General features: G+C 48.1%; 1 protein-coding gene across 1 annotated transcript in view; it reads right to left on the reverse strand.

Moving 5' to 3' along the window:
• Positions 1-22,359, reverse strand: part of LOC119432440 (arylsulfatase B) — a 176,847-nt gene that overhangs the window by 87,686 nt on the left and 66,802 nt on the right. The window contains exon 5 of the mRNA XM_049658237.1: positions 16,175-16,300. Coding sequence (XP_049514194.1) covers positions 16,175-16,300 — 126 coding nt within the window. The remainder of the gene's footprint in view (positions 1-16,174; positions 16,301-22,359) is intronic.

Below are 22,359 nucleotides of genomic sequence, written 5' to 3' on the forward strand. Positions count from 1 at the left end.
AAACATCTCTCCGGAGTGAAAAAATCTCTCCAGAGTGAGAAACATCTCTCCGGAGTGAGAAAAATCTCTCTGGAGTGGGAAACATCTCTCCGGAGTGAGAAACATCTCTCCGGAGTGGGAAACATCTCTCCGGAGTGAGAAAAATCTCTATGGAGTGAGAAACATCTCTCCGGAGTGAGAAGCATCTCTCTGGACTGAGAAACATCTCTGCGGTGTGAGAAAAATCTCTATGGAGTGAGAAACATCTCTCCGGAGTGACAAACTTCTCCGGAGTGAGAAACATCGCGCTGCAGTGAGAAACATCTCTCTAGAGTGAGAAACATCTCTCCGGAGTGAAAAAATCTCTCCAGAGTGAGAAACATCTCTCCGGAGTGAGAAAAATCTCTCTGGAGTGGGAAACATCTCTCCGGAGTGAGAAAAACCTTTACGGACTGAGAAACATCTCTCTGGTGTGAGAAAAATCTCTACAGAGTGAGAAGCATCTCACCGGAGTGAGAAACATCTCTGCGGAGTGAGAAACATCTCTCCGGAGTGAAAAAATCTCTCCAGAGTGAGAAACATCTCTCCAGAGTGAGAAAAATCTCTTCGGAGTGGGAAACACCTCTCCGAAGTGAGAAACCTCTCCGGAGGGAGAAACATCGCGCCGGAGTGAGAAAAGTCTCTCCGGAGTGAGAAAAATCTCTCCGCAGTGGGAAACATCTCTCCGGAGTGAGAAAAATCTTTACGGAGTGAGGAACATCTCTCTGGAGTGAGAAAAATCTTTATGGAGTGAGAAACAACTCTCTGGAGTGAGAAATGTCTCTCCGGAGTGAGAAAAATCTCTCCGGAGTGAGAAACAGCTCTCCGGAGTGAGAAGAATCTTTACGGAGTGAGAAACATCTCTCCGGTGTGCGAAAAATCTCTACGGAGTGAGAAACATCTCTCCGGTGTGAGAAAAATCTCTACGGAGTGAGAAACATCTCTCCGGAGTGAGAAACATCTCGCTGAGAAAAATCTCTCTGGAGTGAGAAGCATCTCTCCAGTGTGAGAAAAATCTCTACGGAGTGAGAAACATCGCTCTAAGGTGAGAGACATCTCTCCGGAGTGGGAAACATCTCTCCGGAGTTAGAAAAATCTCTATGGAGTGAGAAACATCTCTCCGGAGAGAGATCCATCTCTCCGGACTGAGAAACATCTCTCCGGTGTGAGAAAAATCTCTATGGAATGAGAAACATATCTCCGGAGTGAGAAACATCTCTCCAGAGTGAAAAAATCTCTCCAGAGTGAGAAACATCTCTCCGGAGTGAGAAAAATCTCTCTGGAGTGAGAAAGTCTCTCCGGATTGAGAAAAATCTTTACGGAGTGAGAAACATCTCTCTGAGAAAATCTCTCCGGAGTGAGACACACCTCTCCGGAGTGAGAAAAATCTCTACGGAGTGAGAAACATCTCTCCGGAGTAAAACATCTTGCCGAAGTGAGAAAAATCTCTCCAGAGTGAGAAACATCTCTCCGGAGTGAGAAAAATCTCTACGGAGTGAGTAACATCTCTCTGGAGTGAGAAAAATCTCTCCCGAGTGGGAAACATCACGCCGGAGTGAGAAACATCTTTCCGGAGTGAGAAACATCTCTCCAGAGTGAAAAAATCTCGCCAGAGTGAGAAATATCTCGCCGGAGTGAGAAAAATCTCTCCGGAGTGAGAAAAATCTCTCCGGAGTGGGAAACATCTCACCGGAGTGAGAAAAACCTTTACGGAGTGAGAAACATCTCTCTGGTGTGAGAAAAATCTCTACAAAGTGAGAAGCATCTCGCTGGAGTGAGAAACATCTCTGCGGAGTGAGAAACATCTCTCCGGTGTGAGAAAAATCTTTACGGAGTGAGAAACATCTCTCCGGAGTGAGAAACCTCTGCGGAGTGAGAAACATCGCGCCGCAGTGAGAAACATCTCTTCGGAGTGAGAAACATCTCTCTGGAGTGAAAAAATCAAATCTCTCCAGAGTGAGAAATATCTCGCCAGAGAGAAACATTTCCGGAGTGAGAAAATCTCTCCGGAGTGGGAAACATCTCTCCGGAGTGAGAAAAACCTTTACGGAGTGAGAAACATCTCTCTGGTGTGAGAAAAATCTCTACAGAGTGAGAAGCATCTCGCCGGAGTGAGAAACATCTCTGCGGAGTGAGAAACATCTCTCCGGTGTGAGAAACCTCTCCGGAGTGAGAAACATCTCGCTGAGAAAAATCTTACCGGGGTGAGAAAAATCTCTCTGGAATGAGAAACATCTCTCCGGAGTGAGAAAAGTATCTCCGGAGTGAGAAAACTATCTCCGGAGTGAGAAAAATCTCTCCGGAGTGAGAAAAATCTCTCCGGAGTGGGAAACATCTCTCCGGACTGAGAAACATCTCTCCGGTGTGAGAAAAATCTTTATGGAGTGAGAAACATCTCTCCGAAGTGAGAAAAATCTCTATGGAGTGGGAAACATCTCTCCGGAGTGAGAAAAATATTTACGGAGTGAGAAACATCTCTCCGGTGTGAGAAAAATCTCTACGGAGTGAGAAACATCTCTACGGAGTGAGAAACATCTCTGCGGAGTGAGAAACCTCTCCGAAGGGAGAAACATCACGCCGGAGTGAGAAACATCTCTCTGGAGTGAGAAACATCTCTCCGGAGTGAAAAAATCTCTCCAGAGTGAGAAATATCTCGCCGGAGTGAGAAAAATCTCTCCAGAGTGAGAAAAATCTCTCCGGAGTGAGAAAAATCTCTACGGAGTGGGAAACATCTCTCCGGAGTGAGAAAAATATTTACGAAGTGAGAAACATCTCTCCGGTGTGAGAAAAATCTCTACGGAGTGAGAAACATCTCTACGGAGTGAGAAACATCTCTGCGGAGTGAGAAACCTCTCCCGAGGGAGAAACATCACGCCGGAGTGAGAAACATCTCTCTGGAGTGAGAAACATCTCCCCGGAGTGAAAAAATCCCTCCAGAGTGAGAAATATCTCGCCGGAGTGAGAAAAATCTCTCCGGAGTGAGAAAAATCTCTCCGGAGTGAGAAAAATCTCTCCGGAGTGGGAAACATCTCTGCGGAGTGAGAAAAATCTCTACAGAGTGAGAAACATCTCTCCGGTGTGAGAAAAGTCTCTACGGAGTGAGAAACATCTCTCTGGAATGAGAAACATCTCTCCGGAGTGAGAAAAGTATCTCCGGAGTGAGAAACTTCACGCCGGAGTGAGAAACATCTCTCCGGAGTGAAAAATCTCTCCTGAGTGAGAAAAATCTCTCCGGAGTGGGAAACATCTCTCCAAGCTGAGAAACCTCTCCGGAGGGAGAAACATCGCGCCGGAGTGAGAAAAGTCTCTCCGGAGTGAGAAAAATCTCTCCGCTGTGGGAAACATCTCTCCGGAGTGAGAAAAATCTTTACGGAGTGAGAAACATCTCTCTGGAGTGAGAAAAATCTCTCCGGAGTGGGAAACATCTCTCCGGACTGAGAAACATCTCTCCGGTGTGAGAAAAATCTTTATGGAGTGAGAAACATCTCTCCGAAGTGAGAAAAATCTCTACGGAGTGGGAAACATCTCTCCGGAGTGAGAAAAATATTTACGGAGTGAGAAACATCTCTCTGGAGTGAGAAAAATCTTTACGGAGTGAGAAACATCTCTCCGGTGTGAGAAAAATCTCTACGGAGTGAGAAACATCTCTCTGGAATGAGGAACATCTCTCCGGAGTGAGAAAAGTATCTCCGGAGTGAGAAAACTATCTCCGGAGTGAGAAAATTTTCTCCGGAGTGAGAAAAATCTCTCCGGAGTGGGAAACATCTCTGCGGACTGAGAAAAATCTCTCCGGTGTGAGAAAAATCTCTATGGAGTGAGAAACATCTCTCCGAAGTGAGAAAAATCTCTACGGAGTGGGAAACATCTCTCCGGAGTGAGAAAAATATTTACGGAGTGAGAAACATCTCTCCGGTGTGAGAAAAATCTCTACGGAGTGAGAAACATCTCTACGGAGTGAGAAACATCTCTGCGGAGTGAGAAACCTCTCCGGAGGGAGAAACATCACGCCGGAGTGAGAAACATCTCTCTGGAGTGAGGAACATCTCTCCGGAGTGAAAAAATCTCTCCAGAGTGAGAAATATCTCGCCGGAGTGAGAAAAATCTCTCCGGAGTGAGAAAAATCTCTCCGGAGTGAGAAAAATCTCTCCGGAGTGGGAAACATCTCTGCGGAGTGAGAAAAATCTCTACAGAGTGAGAAACATCTCTCCGGTGTGAGAAAAGTCTCTACGGAGTGAGAAACATCTCTCTGGAATGAGAAACATCTCTCCGGAGTGAGAAAAGTATCTCCGGAGTGAGAAAAATCTCTCCGGAGTGGGAAACATCTCTCCAGATAGAGAAAAATCTTTACAGAGTGAGAAACTTCACGCCGGAGTGAGAAACATCTCTCCGGAGTGAAAAATCTCTCCAGAGTGAGAAACATCTCTCCAGAGTGAGAAAAATCTCTCCAGAGTGGGAAACATCTCTCCAAAATGAGAAACCTCTCCGGAGGGAGAAACATCGCGCCGGAGTGAGAAAAGTCTCTCCAGAGTGAGAAAAATCTCTCAGCTGTGGGAAACATCTCTCCGGAGTGAGAAAAATCTTTACGGAGTGAGAAACATCTCTCTGGGGTGAGAAAAATCTTTATGGAGTGAGAAACATCTCTCTGGAGTGAGAAATATCTCTCCGGAGTGAGAAAAATCTCACCGGAGTGGGAAACAGCTCTCCGGAGTGAGAAAAATCTTTACGGAGTGAGAAACATCTCTCCGGTGTGAGAAAAATCTCTACGGAGTGAGAAACATCTCTCTGAATTGAGAAAAGTCTCTCCGGATTGAGAAAAATCTCTATGGAGTGAGAAACATCTCTCCGGAGTGAGAAACCTCTCCGGAGTGAGAAACATTGCGCCGCAGTGAGAAACATATCTCCGGAGTGAGAAACATCTCTCCGGAGTGAAAAAAGCAAATCTCTCCAGAGTGAGAAATATCTCGCCAGAGAGAAACATCTCCGGAGTGAGAAAATCTCTCCGGAGTGGGAAACATCTCTCCGGAGTGAGAAAAACCTTTACGGAGTGAGAAACATCTCTGGTGTGAGAAAAATCTCTACAGAGTGAGAAGCATCTCGCCGGGAGTGAGAAACATCTCTGCGGAGTGAGAAACATCTCTCCGGTGTGAGAAACCTCTCCGGAGTGAGAAACATCTCGCTGAGAAAAATCTCTCCGGGGTGAGAAAAATCTCTCGAATGAGAAACATCTCTCCGGAGTGAGAAAAGTATCTCCGGAGTGAGAAAACTATCTCCGGAGTGAGAAAAATCTCTCCGAAGTGAGAAAAATCTCTACGGAGTGGGAAACATCTCTCCGGAGTGAGAAAAATATTTACGGAGTGAGAAACATCTCTCCGGTGTGAGAAAAATCTCTACGGAGTGAGAAACATCTCTACGGAGTGAGAAACATCTCTGCGGAGTGAGAAACCTCTCCGGAGGGAGAAACATCACGCCGGAGTGAGAAACATCTCTCTGGAGTGAGAAACATCTCTCTGGAGTGAAAAAATCTCTCCAGAGGGAGAAATATCTCGCCGGAGTGAGAAAAATCTCTCCGGAGTGAGAAAAATCTTTCCGGAGTGAGAAAAATCTCTCCGGAGTGGGAAACATCTCTGCGGAGTGAGAAAAATCTCTACAGAGTGAGAAACATCTCTCCGGAGTGAGAAACATCTCTCCGGAGTGAAAAAATCTCTCCAAAGTGAGAAATACCTCGCCAGAGTGAGAAACATCTCCGGAGTGAGAAAAATCTCTCCGGAGTGGGAAACATCTCTCCGGAGTGAGAAAAACCTTTACAAAGTGAGAAACATCTCTCCGGTGTGAGAAAGATCTCTACAGAGTGAGAAATATCTCGCCAGAGCCAGAAACATCACGCCGGAGCGAGAAACATCTCTCCGGAGTGAGAAAGTCTCTCCGGATTGAGAAAAATCTTTACGGAGTGAGAAACATCTCTCTGAGAAAATCTCTCCGGAGTGAGACACACCTCTCCGGGGTGAGAAAAATCTCTACGGAGTGAGAAACATCTCTCCGGAGTAAAACATCTTGCCGAAGTGAGAAAAATCTCTCCAGAGTGAGAAACATCTCTCCGGAGTGAGAAAAATCTCTACGGAGTGAGTAACATCTCTCTGGAGTGAGCAAAATCTCTCCCGAGTGGGAAACATCACGCCGGAGTGAGAAACATCTCTCCGGAGTGAGAAACATCTCTCCAGAGTGAAAAAATCTCGCCAGAGTGAGAAATATCTCGCCGGAGTGAGAAAAATCTCTCCGGAGTGAGAAAAATCTCTCCGGAGTGGGAAACATCTCTCCAGATTGAGAAAAATCTTTACAGAGTGAGAAACTTCATGCTGGAGTGAGAAACATCTCTCCGGAGTGAAAAAATCTCTCCAGAGTGAGAAACATCTCTCCAGAGTGAGAAAAATCTCTCCGGAGTGGGAAACATCTCTCCGAAATGAGAAACCTCTCCGGAGGGAGAAACATCTTTACGGAGTGAGAAACATCTCTCTGGAGTGAGAAAAATCTTTATGGAGTGAGAAACATCTCTCCTGAGTGAGAAAAATCTCTCCGGAGTGGGAAACATCTCTCCAAGCTGAGAAACCTCTCCGGAGGGAGAAACATCGCGCCGGAGTGAGAAAAGTCTCTCCGGAGTGAGAAAAATCTCTCCGCTGTGGGAAACATCTCTCCGGAGTGAGAAAAATCTTTACGGAGTGAGAAACATCTCTCTGGAGTGAGAAAAATCTCTCCGGAGTGGGAAACATCTCTCCGGACTGAGAAACATCTCTCCGGTGTGAGAAAAATCTTTATGGAGTGAGAAACATCTCTCCGAAGTGAGAAAAATCTCTACGGAGTGGGAAACATCTCTCCGGAGTGAGAAAAATATTTACGGAGTGAGAAACATCTCTCTGGAGTGAGAAAAATCTTTACGGAGTGAGAAACATCTCTCCGGTGTGAGAAAAATCTCTACGGAGTGAGAAACATCTCTCTGGAATGAGGAACATCTCTCCGGAGTGAGAAAAGTATCTCCGGAGTGAGAAAACTATCTCCGGAGTGAGAAAATTTTCTCCGGAGTGAGAAAAATTTCTCCGGAGTGGGAAACATCTCTCCGGACTGAGAAAAATCTCTCCGGTGTGAGAAAAATCTCTATGGAGTGAGAAACATCTCTCCGAAGTGAGAAAAATCTCTACGGAGTGGGAAACATCTCTCCGGAGTGAGAAAAATATTTACGGAGTGATAAACATCTCTCCGGTGTGAGAAAAATCTCTACGGAGTGAGAAACATCTCTACGGAGTGAGAAACATCTCTGCGGAGTGAGAAACCTCTCCGGAGGGAGAAACATCACGCCGGAGTGAGAAACATCTCTCTGGAGTGAGGAACATCTCTCCGGAGTGAAAAAATCTCTCCAGAGTGAGAAATATCTCGCCGGAGTGAGAAAAATCTCTCCGGAGTGAGAAAAATCTCTCCGGAGTGAGAAAAATCTCTCCGGAGTGGGAAACATCTCTGCGGAGTGAGAAAAATCTCTACAGAGTGAGAAACATCTCTCCGGTGTGAGAAAAGTCTCTACGGAGTGAGAAACATCTCTCTGGAATGAGAAACATCTCTCCGGAGTGATAAAAGTATCTCCGGAGTGAGAAAAATCTCTCCGGAGTGGGAAACATCTCTCCAGATTGAGAAAAATCTTTACAGAGTGAGAAACTTCACGCCGGAGTGAGAAACATCTCTCCGGAGTGAAAAATCTCTCCAGAGTGAGAAACATCTCTCCAGAGTGAGAAAAATCTCTCCAGAGTGGGAAACATCTCTCCAAAGTGAGAAACCTCTCCGGAGGGAGAAACATCGCGCCGGAGTGAGAAAAGTCTCTCCAGAGTGAGAAAAATCTCTCAGCTGTGGGAAACATCTCTCCGGAGTGAGAAAAATCTTTACAGAGTGAGAAACATCTCTCTGGGGTGAGAAAAATCTTTATGGAGTGAGAAACATCTCTCTGGAGTGAGAAATGTCTCTCCGGAGTGAGAAAAATCTCACCGGAGTGGGAAACAGCTCTCCGGAGTGAGAAAAATCTTTACGGAGTGAGAAACATCTCTCCGGTGTGAGAAAAATCTCTACGGAGTGAGAAACATCTCTCTGGAATGAGAAAAGTCTCTCCGGATTGAGAAAAATCTCTATGGAGTGAGAAACATCTCTCCGGAGTGAGAAACCTCTCCGGAGTGAGAAACATCGCGCCGCAGTGAGAAACATATCTCCGGAGTGAGAAACATCTCTCCGGAGTGAAAAAAGCAAATCTCTCAAGAGTGAGAAATATCTCGCCAGAGAGAAACATCTCCGGAGTGAGAAAATCTCTCCGGAGTGGGAAACATCTCTCCGGAGTGAGAAAAACCTTTACGGAGTGAGAAACATCTCTCTGGTGTGAGAAAAATCTCTACAGAGTGAGAAGCATCTCGCCGGGAGTGAGAAACATCTCTGCGGAGTGAGAAACATCTCTCCGGTGTGAGAAACCTCTCCGGAGTGAGAAACATCTCGCTGAGAAAAATCTCTCCGGGGTGAGAAAAATCTCTCGAATGAGAAACATCTCTCCGGAGTGAGAAAAGTATCTCCGGAGTGAGAAAACTATCTCCGGAGTGAGAAAAATCTCTACGGAGTGGGAAACATCTCTCCGGAGTGAGAAAAATATTTACGGAGTGAGAAACATCTCTCCGGTGTGAGAAAAATCTCTACGGAGTGAGAAACATCTCTACGGAGTGAGAAACATCTCTGTGGAGTGAGAAACCTCTCCGGAGGGAGAAACATCACGCCGGAGTGAGAAACATCTCTCTGGAGTGAGAAACATCTCTCTGGAGTGAAAAAATCTCTCCAGAGGGAGAAATATCTCGCCGGAGTGAGAAAAATCTCTCCGGAGTGAGAAAAATCTTTCCGGAGTGAGAAAAATCTCTCCGGAGTGGGAAACATCTCTGCGGAGTGAGAAAGATCTCTACAGAGTGAGAAACATCTCTCCGGAGTGAGAAACATCTCTCCGGAGTGAAAAAATCTCTCCAAAGTGAGAAATACCTCGCCAGAGTGAGAAACATCTCCGGAGTGAGAAAAATCTCTCCGGAGTGGGAAACATCTCTCCGGAGTGAGAAAAACCTTTACAAAGTGAGAAACATCTCTCCGGTGTGAGAAAGATCTCTACAGAGTGAGAAATATCTCGCCAGAGCCAGAAACATCGCGCCGGAGTGAGAAACATCTCTCCGGAGTGAGAAAGTCTCTCCGGATTGAGAAAAATCTTTACGGAGTGAGAAACATCTCTCTGAGAAAATCTCTCCGGAGTGAGACACACCTCTCCGGGGTGAGAAAAATCTCTACCGAGTGAGAAACATCTCTCTGGAGTAAAACATCTTGCCGAAGTGAGAAAAATCTCTCCAGAGTGAGAAACATCTCTCCGGAGTGAGAAAAATCTCTACGGAGTGAGTAACATCTCTCTGGAGTGAGCAAAATCTCTCCCGAGTGGGAAACATCACGCCGGAGTGAGAAACATCTCTCCGGAGTGAGAAACATCTCTCCAGAGTGAAAAAATCTCGCCAGAGTGAGAAATATCTCGCCGGAGTGAGAAAAATCTCTCCGGAGTGAGAAAAATCTCTCCGGAGTGGGAAACATCTCTCCAGATTGAGAAAAATCTTTACAGAGTGAGAAACTTCATGCCGGAGTGAGAAACATCTCTCCGGAGTGAAAAAATCTCTCCAGAGTGAGAAACATCTCTCCAGAGTGAGAAAAATCTCTCCGGAGTGGGAAACATCTCTCCGAAGTGAGAAACCTCTCCGGAGGGAGAAACATCGCGCCGGAGTGAGAAAAGTCTCTCCAGAGTGAGAAAAATCTCTCCGCTGTGGGAAACATCTGTCCGGAGTGAGAAAAATCTTTACGGAGTGAGAAACATCTCTCTGGAGTGAGAAAAATCTTTATGGAGTGAGAAACATCTCTCTGGAGTGAGAAATGTCTCTCCGGAGTGAGAAAAATCTCTCTGGAGTGGGAAATATCTCTCCGGAGTGAGAAAAATCTTTACGGAGTGAGAAACATCTCTCCGGTGTGAGAAAAATCTCTACGGAGTGAGAAACATCTCTCTGGAATGAGAAAAGTCTCTCCGGATTGAGAAAAATCTCTTCGGAGTGGGAAACATCTCTCTGGAGTGAGAAAAATCTTTACGGAGTGAGAAACATCTCTCCGGTGTGAGAAAAATCTCTACGGAGTGAGAAACATCTCTCTGGAATGAGAAACATCTCTCCAGAGTGAGAAAAGTATCTCCAGAGTGAGAAAACTATCTCCGGAGTGAGAAAAATCTCCCCGGAGTGAGAAAAATCTCTCCGGAGTGGGAAACATCTCTCCGGACTGAGAAACATCTTTCCGGTGTGAGAAAAATCTCTATGGAGTGAGAAACATCTCTCCGAAGTGAGAAAAATCTCTACGGAGTGGGAAACATCTCTCCGGAGTGAGAAAAATATTTACGGAGTGAGAAACGTCTCTCCGGTGTGAGAAAAATCTCTACGGAGTGAGAAACATCTCTGCGGAGTGAGAAACCTCTCCAGAGGGAGAAACATCACGCCGGAGTGAGAAACATCTCTCAGGAGTGAGAAACATCTCTCCGGAGTGAAAAAATCTCTCCAGAGTGAGAAATATCTCGCCGGAGTGAGAAAAATCTCTCCGGAGTGGGAAACATCTCTGCGGAGTGAGAAAAATCTCTACAGAGTGAGAAACATCTCTCCGGTGTGAGAAAAGTCTCTACGGAGTGAGAAACATCTCTCTGGAGTGGGAAACATCTCTCCAGATTGAGAAAAATCTTTACAGAGTGAGAAACTTCACGCTGGAGTGAGAAACATCTCTCCGGAGTGAAAAATTTCTCCAGAGTGAGAAACATCTCTCCAGAGTGAGAAAAATCTCTCCGGAGTGGGAAACACCTCTCCAAAGTGAGAAACCTCTCCGGAGGGAGCAACATCGCGCCGGAGTGAGAAAAGTCTCTCCGGAGTGAGAAAAATCTCTCCGCTGTGGGAAACATCTCTCCGGAGTGAGAAAAATCTTTACGGAGTGAGAAACATCTCTCTGGAGTGAGAAAAATCTTTATGGAGTGAGAAACATCTCTCTGGAGTGAGAAATGTCTCTCTGGAGTGAGAAAAATCTCTCCGGAGTGGGAAACAGCTCTCCGGAGCGAGAAAAATCTTTACGGAGTGAGAAACATCTCTCCGGTGTGAGAAAAATCTCTACGGAGTGAGAAACATCTCTCTGGAATGAGAAAAGTCTCTCCGGATTGAGAAAAATCTTTATGGAGTGAGAAACATCGCGCCACAGTGAGAAACATATCTCCGGAGTGAGAAACATCTCTCCGGAGTGAAAAAACCAAATCTCTCCAGAGTGAGAAATATCTCGCCAGAGTGAGAAACATCTCCGGAGTGAGAAAATCTCTCCGGAGAGGGAAACATCTCTCCGGAGTGAGAAAGCCTTTACGGAGTGAGAAACATCTCTCTGGTGTGAGAAAAATCTCTACTGAGTGAGAAATATCTCGCCGGAGTGAGAAACATCTCTGCGGAGTGAGAAACACCTCTCCGGAGTGACAAACCTCTCCGGAGTGAGAAACATCTCGCTGAGAAAAATCTCTCCGGGGTGAGAGAAATCTCTCCGGAGTGAGAAACATCTCGCTGAGAAAAATCTCTCTGGAGTGAGAAGCATCTCTCCAGTGTGAGAAAAATCTCTACGGAGTGAGAAACATCGCTCTAAGGTGAGAAACATCTCTCCGGAGTGGGAAACATCTCTCCGGAGTGAGAAAAATCTCTATGGAGTGAGAAACATCTCTCCGGAGTGAGAAGCATCTCTCCGGACTGAGAAACATCTCTCCGGTGTGAGAAAAATCTCTATGGAGTGAGAAACATCTCTCCGGAGTGAGAAACATCTCTCCGGAGTGACAAACCTCTCCGGAGTGAGAAACATCGCGCCGCAGTGAGAAACATCTCTCCAGAGTGAGAAACATCTCTCCGGAGTGAAAAAATCTCTCCAGAGTGAGAAACATCTCTCCGGAGTGAGAAAAACCTTTACGGAGTGAGAAACATCTCTCTGGTGTGAGAAAAATCTCTACAGAGTGAGAAGCATCTCGCTGGAGTGAGAAACATCTCTGCGGAGTGAGAAACATCTCTCCGGAGTGAGAAACCTCTCCGGAGTGAGAAACATCTCGCTGAGAAAAATCTCTCCGGGGTGAGAAAAATCTCTCCAGAGTGAGAAACATCTCGCTGAGAAAAATCTCTCCAGAGTGAGAAATTTCTCTCCGGAGTGAGAAAAATCTTTACAGAATGAGAAACATCGCGCCTGAGCAAGAAACATCGCGCCGGACCGAGAAACATCTCCCCTGAGTGAGAAAAGTCTCTCCGGATTGAGAAAAATCTTTACGGAGTGAGAAGCATCTCGCCGGAGTGAGAAACATCTCTGCGGAGTGAGAAACATCTCGCCGGAGTTAGAAACATCTAGCCGGAGTACTGCAAGTCAGAGTGAGAAACATCGCTCCAGAGTGAGAAACATCTCCAAATTCAAAAAAATCTCCTTGGATTGGAAGTATCTCTCCGGAGTAAAACATCTCTTCGAAGTGAAAAAAATCTCTCCAGAGTGAGAAACATCTCTCCGGAGTGAGAAAAACCTCTGCAGAGTGAGAAACATCTTGCCGGAGTGAGAAACATCTCTTCGGAGTGAGAAACCTCTCCGGAGTGAGAAACATCTCTCTGAGAAAATCTCTCCGGAGTTAGAAACATCTCTCCGGAGTGAGAAACATCTTGCTGCAGTGAGAAACATCTCGCCGGAGTGAGAAAAATCTCTCCGGAGTGAGAAACATCTCGCCGGAGTGAGAAACATCTCGCTGGAGTGAGAAACATCTCTCCGGAGTGATAAACATCTGACTGGAGTGAAAAACATCTTGCTGGAGTGAGAAAGATCTCTCCGGAGTGAGAAACATCTCGCTGCAGTGAGAAACATCTCTCCGGAGTGAGAAACATCTCTCCAGGGTGAGAAACATCTCTCCAGAGTGACAAACATCTCTCTGGAGTGAGAACGGAGTGAGAAACATCTCGCCGGGGTGACAAACATCTCTCCGGAGTGAGAAACATCTCGATCTCGCCGGAGTGAGAAATATCTCGCTGGAGTGAGAAACATCTCGCTGGAGATAGAAACATCTCTACGGAGTGAAAAACATCTCGCTGGAGTGAGAGACATCTCTCCGGAGTAAGAAACATCTCGCCGGAGTGAGAAACATCTCGCCGGAGGGAGAAACATCTCGCTGGAGTGAGAAAAATCTCTCCGGGGTGAGAAACATCTCTCCGGAGTCAGAAACATCTCTCCGGAGTCAGAAACATCTCTCTGGAGTGATAAACATCTCTCCGGAGTGAGAAACATCTCGCCTGAGTGAGAAACATCTCGATCTCACCAGAGTGAGAAACATGTCACCGGCTTACCGCACGCCAGAGTGAGAAACATCGCTCCGGAGTGAGAAACATCTCTCCGGAGTGAGAAAAATCTCTCCGGAGAGAGAAACAGCTCGCCGGAGTGAGAAACATCTCTCCGGAGTGAGAAACGGAGTGAGAAATATCTCGCCGGGGTGACAAACATCTCTCTGGAGTGAGAAACATCTCGCTGGAGTGAGAAACGTCTCTCCGGAGTAAGAAACATCTCTCCGGAGTGAGAAAAATCTCTCCGGAGAGAGAAAGATCTCGCCGGAGTGAGAAACATCTCTCCGCAGTGAGAAACATCTCTCCGGAGTGATAAACATCTCTCCGGAGTGATAAACATCTCGCCGGAGTGAGAAATATCTCGCCTGAGTGAGCTACATCTCTCCGCAGTGAGACACATCTCTCCGCAGTGAGCAACATCTAGCCGGAGTGAGAAACATCTCTCCGGAGTGAGAAACATCTCTCCGGAGGGAGAAACATCTCTCCGGAGTGAGAAACATCGCTCTGGAGTCAAAATTTTTTTTCTGAGTGAGAAACATCTCGCCGGATTGAGAAACATCTCTCTGGAGTGAGAAACGTAGTGAGAAACATCTCGCTGGAGTGAGAAACATCTCTCCGTGGTGAGAAACATCTCTCCGGAGTGAGAAACATCTCGCCGGAGTAAGAAACGTCTCTCCGGAGTGATAAACATCTCGCTGGAGTCAGAAACATCTCTCTGGAGTGATAAACATCTCTCCGGAGTGAGAAACCTCTCTGGAGTGAGAAACCTCTCTGGAGTGAGAAACATCTTGTCGCTGCGCAGTTGTTTGTCGGATCGAGTCGTTTTGACTTGCTGGTCAAGTTGCCGTCGATTCCGGCGCTTGTAAAGGTGAATTGTAAATTTTGTTTCTAACAATATTAAACTGTTTTCGGGCACACATCTTTATATTAACAAACATATGCTTTCCCTTCTGACTCCTGATTCCCATGACTATCAATTTGAAAGCACACTTTTCTCTCTCGTGTAGCAGCGCGGCGCCGAAGTGACACTCACCGCGCTGAAGTGCACTCGCTCAAAGTGCACTTTACTTGGCCCGTGTGGCACGGGTATTACGCGTTTGTAAAATGGGAAACCGAAAGCCTGCCAGCTTTGCAAGAAGACGACGACAAACGTGCTAGCAGTGGAACGAGCGCGAGGGACAGTATGGGAACGCTGGCATGATCATTGGAATCAGAGCCAGCTATGGAAGAAGACGAACGTGCGAGCAGTCGCCCGAGCGCCTCTGTGGCCACGTGACGCGTGCTATCAGGCACGCACTAGGCACACAATTAGTAAGCCAAAACCGTGGAACAGCCGCTGCTTGAGAAAAGCGTGCTCGTCTCGCAAAGCGGAGGCCCGGGTTCGATTCTCACTCAGACAGAAATTTACCATATTTTTTATTCAAAACCACTAATTTACTTTGTTCCCGGGAACCTCTCTTAGAAAGGTGACGTCAGTCCGAGGATTTTTAGACCTGTTTCTACTCTTTGCGGCATGGGCCATTTTTCGTCACCGCGCAGTTTCACCAACGTCACTGCAAGGTCACCGCCAAGGAAACTGCCAACATAGACACCTAAGGTTGTCGTGTTAGTAAATTTGGGTTCATTGATTCGATACCGGCACGCAGTAAATATTTGGCGCTTTAACACGGCTAAACGTAGTGATTACCTGTAGATGATGCCTTGCGTCGCTGCTTGTGTAAACGTGTACATATCGAATATTAAAACTCACGGGGCACTTCCTGGTAGTGGAGCACTGAAATATTCCAAATTCCTGAGATGTGACATCTTGTGTACTGGTGTCCTCAAAAAGGTGAACACGCGTGAAATGGCCCTCGGGGGATCTTATAGGAGGTCACACGAGGCCTCTGGCAGGGGTCTCAATAAATGACGATCCCGAAGAATCTGTGCACCCTGGCGGAATAGGCATTTAGTTCATTGGTGGGCTATTGCAGACGAATTCTCATTGTCTTCCGCGTAAACGCGACAAGGTCGTGTTCACAAATGGACGTCGATATCGAAGCCACCTCTTTTCGAAGCCTCACACGCACCTGAGGACGTGTTGAACCCGACTTCCAGACGCAGACGCCATCTCTGCACATTAAATGTGGATAGTGCTTGGTTGGCGTTCCACTAATGCAGTGTGTAACGAGATTGAAAAGGCTGAAATCCCCCTTTTAGAAAATACAACACCGAAGAAATAACAAGTAATAAACTTCATCCAATTCCTTTTAGCGGATTCTAGATGCAAGACGTTGTGCTTTTCACACGTATACAAAGAAGGGTACGGGAATTTGGATTTCAAGAGGGAAGCGGAACATGTGGTTGTCGTCCTATGCTTGTGCCGTCGTCCCATTTGCGCATTATTTATAATGAATTCTTTCCTGGTTGCCCAACTTGCAGTAGTTTTACAAGAAGCCAATTCATTAACTATTGTTAACAAAGTCCCATTGTCAGTATTCCTCTTGAAGTACACGGTAAAGCACATAGTTTTGTATCAAGCAACCACTGAACGAAAGTGAATGTAGAGCCCTGGTTGAGGAAAACACTCAATGTGTTTGGACTATAGGCTGAAGTTAGTCATCCTGAAATTAGGTAGAAACCGTGTTGAAAAGGCTACATCACTGTAACGAGCTCATCAACCGATTACCTGGAAGCACAGCAGCACAACCCCAGTGCACATCAATGCTCACCTCCGATACATCGTGCTGGTTGATGACGCTGACAGCTCGCTGCGTGAGGAGGTGCGTCGTGTAGGCGCCAGTTAAGTTCCAGGCAAGCTCGCGGTTGAACCAAAAGTCAAATCCACACGCTCCACTCTACAAATAAAGAAAACACAAATAATCTCATGGGTCGCTTAACTTGAACCATATTCTTTGTTTTAAGATCAATAAGGGAACCTTTACATCAGTTGTGTTCGAATTCATCATTATCATCAACGTTATCATCGCTATCAGTGTAGGACGAAAACCTCTCCGAGCAACCACGAAATACTTTTGCTTTGCATAAGATGAGCCCATCTTATGCCAGCAAATTCCCGAATTTTATCACACAAGCTAATTCTCTGTCATCTTGAGCTGGGTTTTTCTTCTCTTGGCACACATTGTATAACTTTTTGGAGATCTTCAGATTAACCATATCTTTTGGGAGTCGCCTTCATCGAAATGTGCCTACAGCGGCCGAGAACTGAACCCAGCAGGTCGTGCTCGGCACTAGAACGCTATAATCATTGCATCACCGTGGTCGGTGGTACCTCAACTGAATTGAAGCTATTTCGTAATGAAAAAAAGTGGCAAAAAAAAGGTTGGTGATACTCCGCATTTTTCTCAATTACATAAGTCAAGACATGGATGCGATTCATTCTTGAATAACCCATACTTATGACAGCCTCCGAAAAAGCAAAGCTACCACTCCTGTACTGTGATATGCGAGGCTCGTTTAGCCAGGAAGAGAACACAAAAGAAGGGTGGCAAGCCTGCCTTGAAGTTCGCCCACCAGCATAATGTGACGCACCGCGACTGAGCTTTTGGGATCAAATTCCAGGAAGGGAAAACTTGGTATTTTATTCAGCAGTATCTAGCCTTTACTCGCTGAATAAGTTAAATAAACATTCCAAGACATACTTTATCAGTATAAATAACTGACTCAGTATTTCCCTTTATTTTACATTGCTGCAGGAAAAATGCACACGCGCACGTTTAACAACCTTGCGTGCATTTACTTAAGATAAAAAATGCAGTCCAAGCAGCAACACAGTACTCCTCTCAGTTAAACCGAGTCAGCTTCTTCGTTCTTTTCTAAGGCCGGGACATAGGGTTAAATTCTGGAGAAGTGGAGGACACCAAAGGTTACATTGGGATGCAATGAACATTCCCCAGCCGGTTCAATTTCGTACTTGGCATCAAAAAGTTGGTGCAAGATGTGGTACGGACCAAAATAACGAGAAGCAGGCTTTTGGACAGCCGACACGACGCGACGGCGTCCAGAGGAGCACAAGAGATCCAAGAAAAATGGGCGTTTGGGTGTCGAGGATTGTAACATTTTTTGAAACTTTGCACGACAGTGAGGCAATGACGAGTGATTTGTCGGGCCATGGAAGTAGCCTCAAGGGCAGGTGGCGCGCTCTTTAGAGGGAACGAACGTGTATGTGTTACGTAGAGATCCCTCCTAAACAAAAGGTAGAACGGTGACAAGCCGCCGATCTTGTGACGGGGCGTTCGTTGCAAAGACGAATTATGGGAATTCGACAACCCAGTAATGGTGATCGTTGGAAGCGTTCATCGCAAGCATTTCGGTTAGCGTATGGGTGAGGCGTTCAGCGAGGCTCTTACTTCAAATGTGGTGCACGGTATCGTACTTGTGCTTGGTAAAAAAAAAAAAACAAGAAAACTGTGGGGTTTTACGTGCAAGAGCACGATACGAGACAGGCCGTGGTGGGCGACTCAAGAATAATTTTGACCGCCTAGGGTTCTTTAACAGGCACCTAAACCTGCATAAACGATTGTTTGTGCCCTCATCGAAATGTGGTAGCCATGGTGAGGAATTGAAGGCGTCGCCTCGTGCTTAGCAGAATAACGCCATAGCCAGTAAGACACCATGGCGGGTCTTGTGATGGATGGAACAGAAGTGGGACACATGACCTTCGTTAGCAAGAAACGTTCAGGATTTGTAAGTAGCTGGCGACAGGTGCCATGACGTAGGATGACATCGTTTATTAGGAAGTCGGCGGTATCTTGTCTGAAGGGCTCGCGTGATGATATACTGTCGTGTATGTAGTCTTTTGCCACTGCAATGCGCTTGCTTTCTCTAGCGGAAATAGGAAAAGGGACGAGGAGGTCAAACTCCACACGGCATAAAATGGCTCCGTAAGAATGGCAGTAGGTTGAAGGAAACCAGCAGGGGCTAAGGCAGGCATCTTCCGGTGCTGATACAGATCGCAAGCAGCAGCAAATAGGCGCACAACGGGGAAAATGCCAGGCCAGAGGAAGCGGTGCTTCATGGGGTTGCATGCACGAGTTACGGCCAGGTCTGCAGTGGTAGGAGCGTCGTGAAGCTGCTGGAGCACAGTGTATCGGAGGTGCCTTGCGACGACTAGCAGGAGCTCGGGACCATCAGGATGGGCGCTGCGACGATATAAAACCTCAGAGTGCAAGGTGAACATATCCAGAGTGAAGAGTCACTGCATGGTGCAGGATCTTAGGTGGTCCACTAGGGTGTGTAGGACAGAATTACGGCGTTGTTCGTCGCCGATATGGAGCATGTCGGAGAGGGACAAACAGCAGATGTTCGAAGCAGCATCTGCGACGTCCGAGGGACCTACAGGATGGGGGGACAGGCTGTCGCCGTTCAAATTTATACACGATTTATATACACAAGCGTCCAGATTTATACCCGAAGCAGAAATTACATTTTCGCTGACGCGCTGCCTAACAAGCTACGTGGATCGTTCAAAAAGTTGAGGCAACAGAGGGCGTGGTGAGTAGTTAAGAGCCGAAACTGAGACCGAACGTGTACGGTTCGAATTTCGCCACCACCCATACGAGCACAAGCCACCCAAGCTCAGTTATCGGGTGGTTTGCGTTCGGACGCAGAAGAGAGAGAGAAGGGAGGAAGGAAAGACGGGGCGGTTAACTAGACTTTGTCCACTTTGCTACCCTACACGTGGGGAAATGGTCGGGGGAGTGAGAAAACGATAGAGAGAAAGAAGACACAAGTCTTGATCACACTTTCACATGCTCTAAGCCAGGTGCAGCGTATCTAAAATCGGGCACTCCAGTCTCGCCTTGAGGTACTGTAGAAGAGTCCGGGCCCAGAAAGAAAACGGTTGGCGTAATGGGAGAGGCAGCCTTGACGCTACTGATGCTGATCGATAAGGGCGCCCATGTCATGACCCCTAGAGTCAACGCGTACTTCGATGGGGTGGCAGAGTGTTCAAAATGCGACACCATCGGTGAATTTGCAAGCCGCTCAATAAGGGTAGAGAAGGCTTTGACTTGCTGTGGTCCCCAAGAAAGGGGGCATCTTTTTTATGAAGGTCGGTGAGCGGACAAGCGATGTCCGGAATTTTTTTTAACAGCGTGGCGGAAATAGGAGCATAAGCCCATAAAACTGTCGATATTTTTTGCTCGAGATGGAATAGAAAACCTTCTGTGGGTAGGTGGGATTCCCGTTGCGTTTACGAGATGTCCGAGCACAGTAGTTTGCTACTGTGGACGGTCGTGAACGTCACTGACGGTCGTTTGCTAGAGAGAGGACGGTCGTGAAGGTGACGCTCAAAGGTCGGTGAAAACACAATCACATCGACGAGGTAGCAGGATGCGCTCGAATGTAGAAAGGGCATTCCATAATCCAAAGGGCACGACTTTGAATGGGTAAACGCCGTCTGGCGTTACAAAGGCGGTTTTCTCTCGGTCTATGTCATCTATGGCAATCTTCCAATAGCGCCAACGAAGGTCAAATGGCGAAAATTAATTGGCTGCAGAAGGCAATCACGGGCGTCTTATGCGGGGGAGTGGGTAAACATTCTGTGATATAGTGAAACTGTGGAGAGGAGTTTCACTGCCATTTATTTGCGGCGGTAAACGCCAGCGTGCGGCGTCGTGCTCAGTATCAATCAGTAACGCAACATATGAGTCGGAGCCCCAAATTAGTCTTTGGAAACGCAGTTATAAATGGTCATAGCATAAAAGTTGCTTTTAAATCCATGGTTCGACGAAAATTCGTCTGGTCAGCAGGAGGCATAATGAAAAGAAAACAGAGAAACGCTAATCTAAAATGAAAAGGTTTAAAAATCTTCCAGACGTTCCGGCTTCCGTACGAAAGGCTTGATCACCTAGAATGCCATCTTCAAAAAGGAAGCCTTCTACGGAAGCCTTTGTAGCTCCCACCGACGCTGCGACGACCAGCGTGGCTGGCTTTTGGAACGACACTGCGCGTGCCGAGCTTGCGCTTCGAGCACGCGCTGCGCTTCTTTTATTTTCTCCTTCGACAGCCGGCGCCAAGGCACCAGCTGAGAGCGCCGAACGAAGCGCCCCGCGCAGCGGCGTCGGTGGGCGCTACAGGGCCCCCCGCCCAGACGGAACGTCGAAATGGCGAGGCAGTTGAATCATGGTTGAAAAGTGTCCGTGGCCAGTCCGAGTCATCAACATGAAGGCATCGGGTCGCCACCACTACTCAGGCGGGCGGCACTGGGAGCTCCGCAACGGTCGAGGGACTCGCAGAATGGACGCTGTTGGGAGGGGCGCGTCCAACAGACAATATAATGATCGGCCCATGCGTCTTGAAGGAGGAACGGGTAGGCCGTTGAGGCGAATGGCGCGTCGACGGTACCAGTGCGAGCGTAGCCGGTGGTGTATTATGGACCGCACCGCTGCATGGCGTGTAGGGTGCGCGAACGAGCGATGCACTGGAAGCCCTGGACGGGCCACGACGCTTGCATTGCATGTGGACGTGGCACAACCTGTTGGGAGGAGACAACGAGCCGACGCGTCCGGCGATGGGGTGCATCGCGAGGAAGCCACGGACCGGCCGGAAAAAGTGGGGTCAGGGCCTGCATGAGCGTCCGGTGGTTCTTTGAGGACGCCTGACGTGGGATGCAGCGGGGGTCGCAGAAGGTCGTCGTGACCCACGTCCGCGGTGGCGTTAGCCGGCAGAGTCGTAGGCAGTGGGATCGGTGCGGTGCCGAGCTCGCGCGCCGCCTCGGAGACCGGCTCAGCGGACCGCGTGGACGGGTCGGGTGTCGTTGTTGGAGGAGCAATGACGTTGGAGACAGACCCGATGGCGTGGGGCACGGTAGCCGGCGTTGGGTCGGCGATGTCTCCACTGTCGCCTGCCATCGTTGGGGGCGAGAAAGGCGATGACGTGGCCGGTGTCATGGTCGTGACGATACTCTCGGTGATGCCATTATGCGCGTACTCGCACGTAAGAGACCCCTGGAGAGAGCCGGAGGCCGGGGACTGTGCGGTAGCGCATCGGGTTGTCGCCGAGACTGTATCGGGGCAAGTCGAGGGAGGAAGGCTTGCCTGGTAGTGGCTTCCGGGCACAGGTTGAGATGCGGGTAGCGCTGGCGGTGGGAACGCAGGCAGCGATTCGCGCACCGTGCGGTCAGCCACTGGAAGAGGGTGGTAGGCAGCGCTGAAGAAGTCGAGCACGCGCTGCCGCAGTTCGTCGTACGGGCGCGGGCCAGGCGATGGAACGCCGAGGTGGAGCTGGAGAGCAAGCGGCAGGACGTCGAGGAGTACCGCGTGCTTGAACTCCTGGATCCAGATGTGGTTAAGCTCCAGAGCCGCCTCGAACTGAGCGAACCATGCGCCGACGTAGCTGGACGAGAACGGCGGCAGAGGCGGGTCAAAATTAACTGTGGCTCCGGCCAGGTGGCCATGGCAGCGTGTCGCTCGGTTAAGGGGCGTTCTCCCGGGTCACCAATGTAAGAGAGACGTGACGGCGGCTGTACGAGCCGTGCCGTCGTCCCTGATCAGAAGGGCGAAGGCGGCGAGCCGAGCGACGGGGCTGCGACGACCAGCGTGGCTGGCTTTTGGAACGACACTGAGCGTGCCGAGCTTGCGCTTCGAGCACGCGCTGCGCTTCTTTTTATTTTCTCCTTCGACAGCCGGCGCCAAGGCACCAGCTGAGAGCGCCGAACGAAGCGCCCCGCGCTGCGGCGTCGGTGGGCGCTACACCTTGTTCTCCTTTCCATTTTTGGTCGGTGTTTCTCTGTTTTCCTTTCATTCAAAGTTACCTTATGCATATACCTGACTCGAATAGACGGTACATTTTTTGCGTGTTGTTTTTTTAGCCACTAAACCGCAGTTGTTGTTTCTCTCATTGTGCTGTATCGGCTCCACGTTGGAAGTCCGCCCTAGGTTCGTACGGGTGAGGC

This window comes from Dermacentor silvarum, chromosome 11, assembly GCF_013339745.2.
Source record: "Dermacentor silvarum isolate Dsil-2018 chromosome 11, BIME_Dsil_1.4, whole genome shotgun sequence".
Lineage (NCBI taxonomy): Eukaryota > Metazoa > Arthropoda > Arachnida > Ixodida > Ixodidae > Dermacentor > Dermacentor silvarum.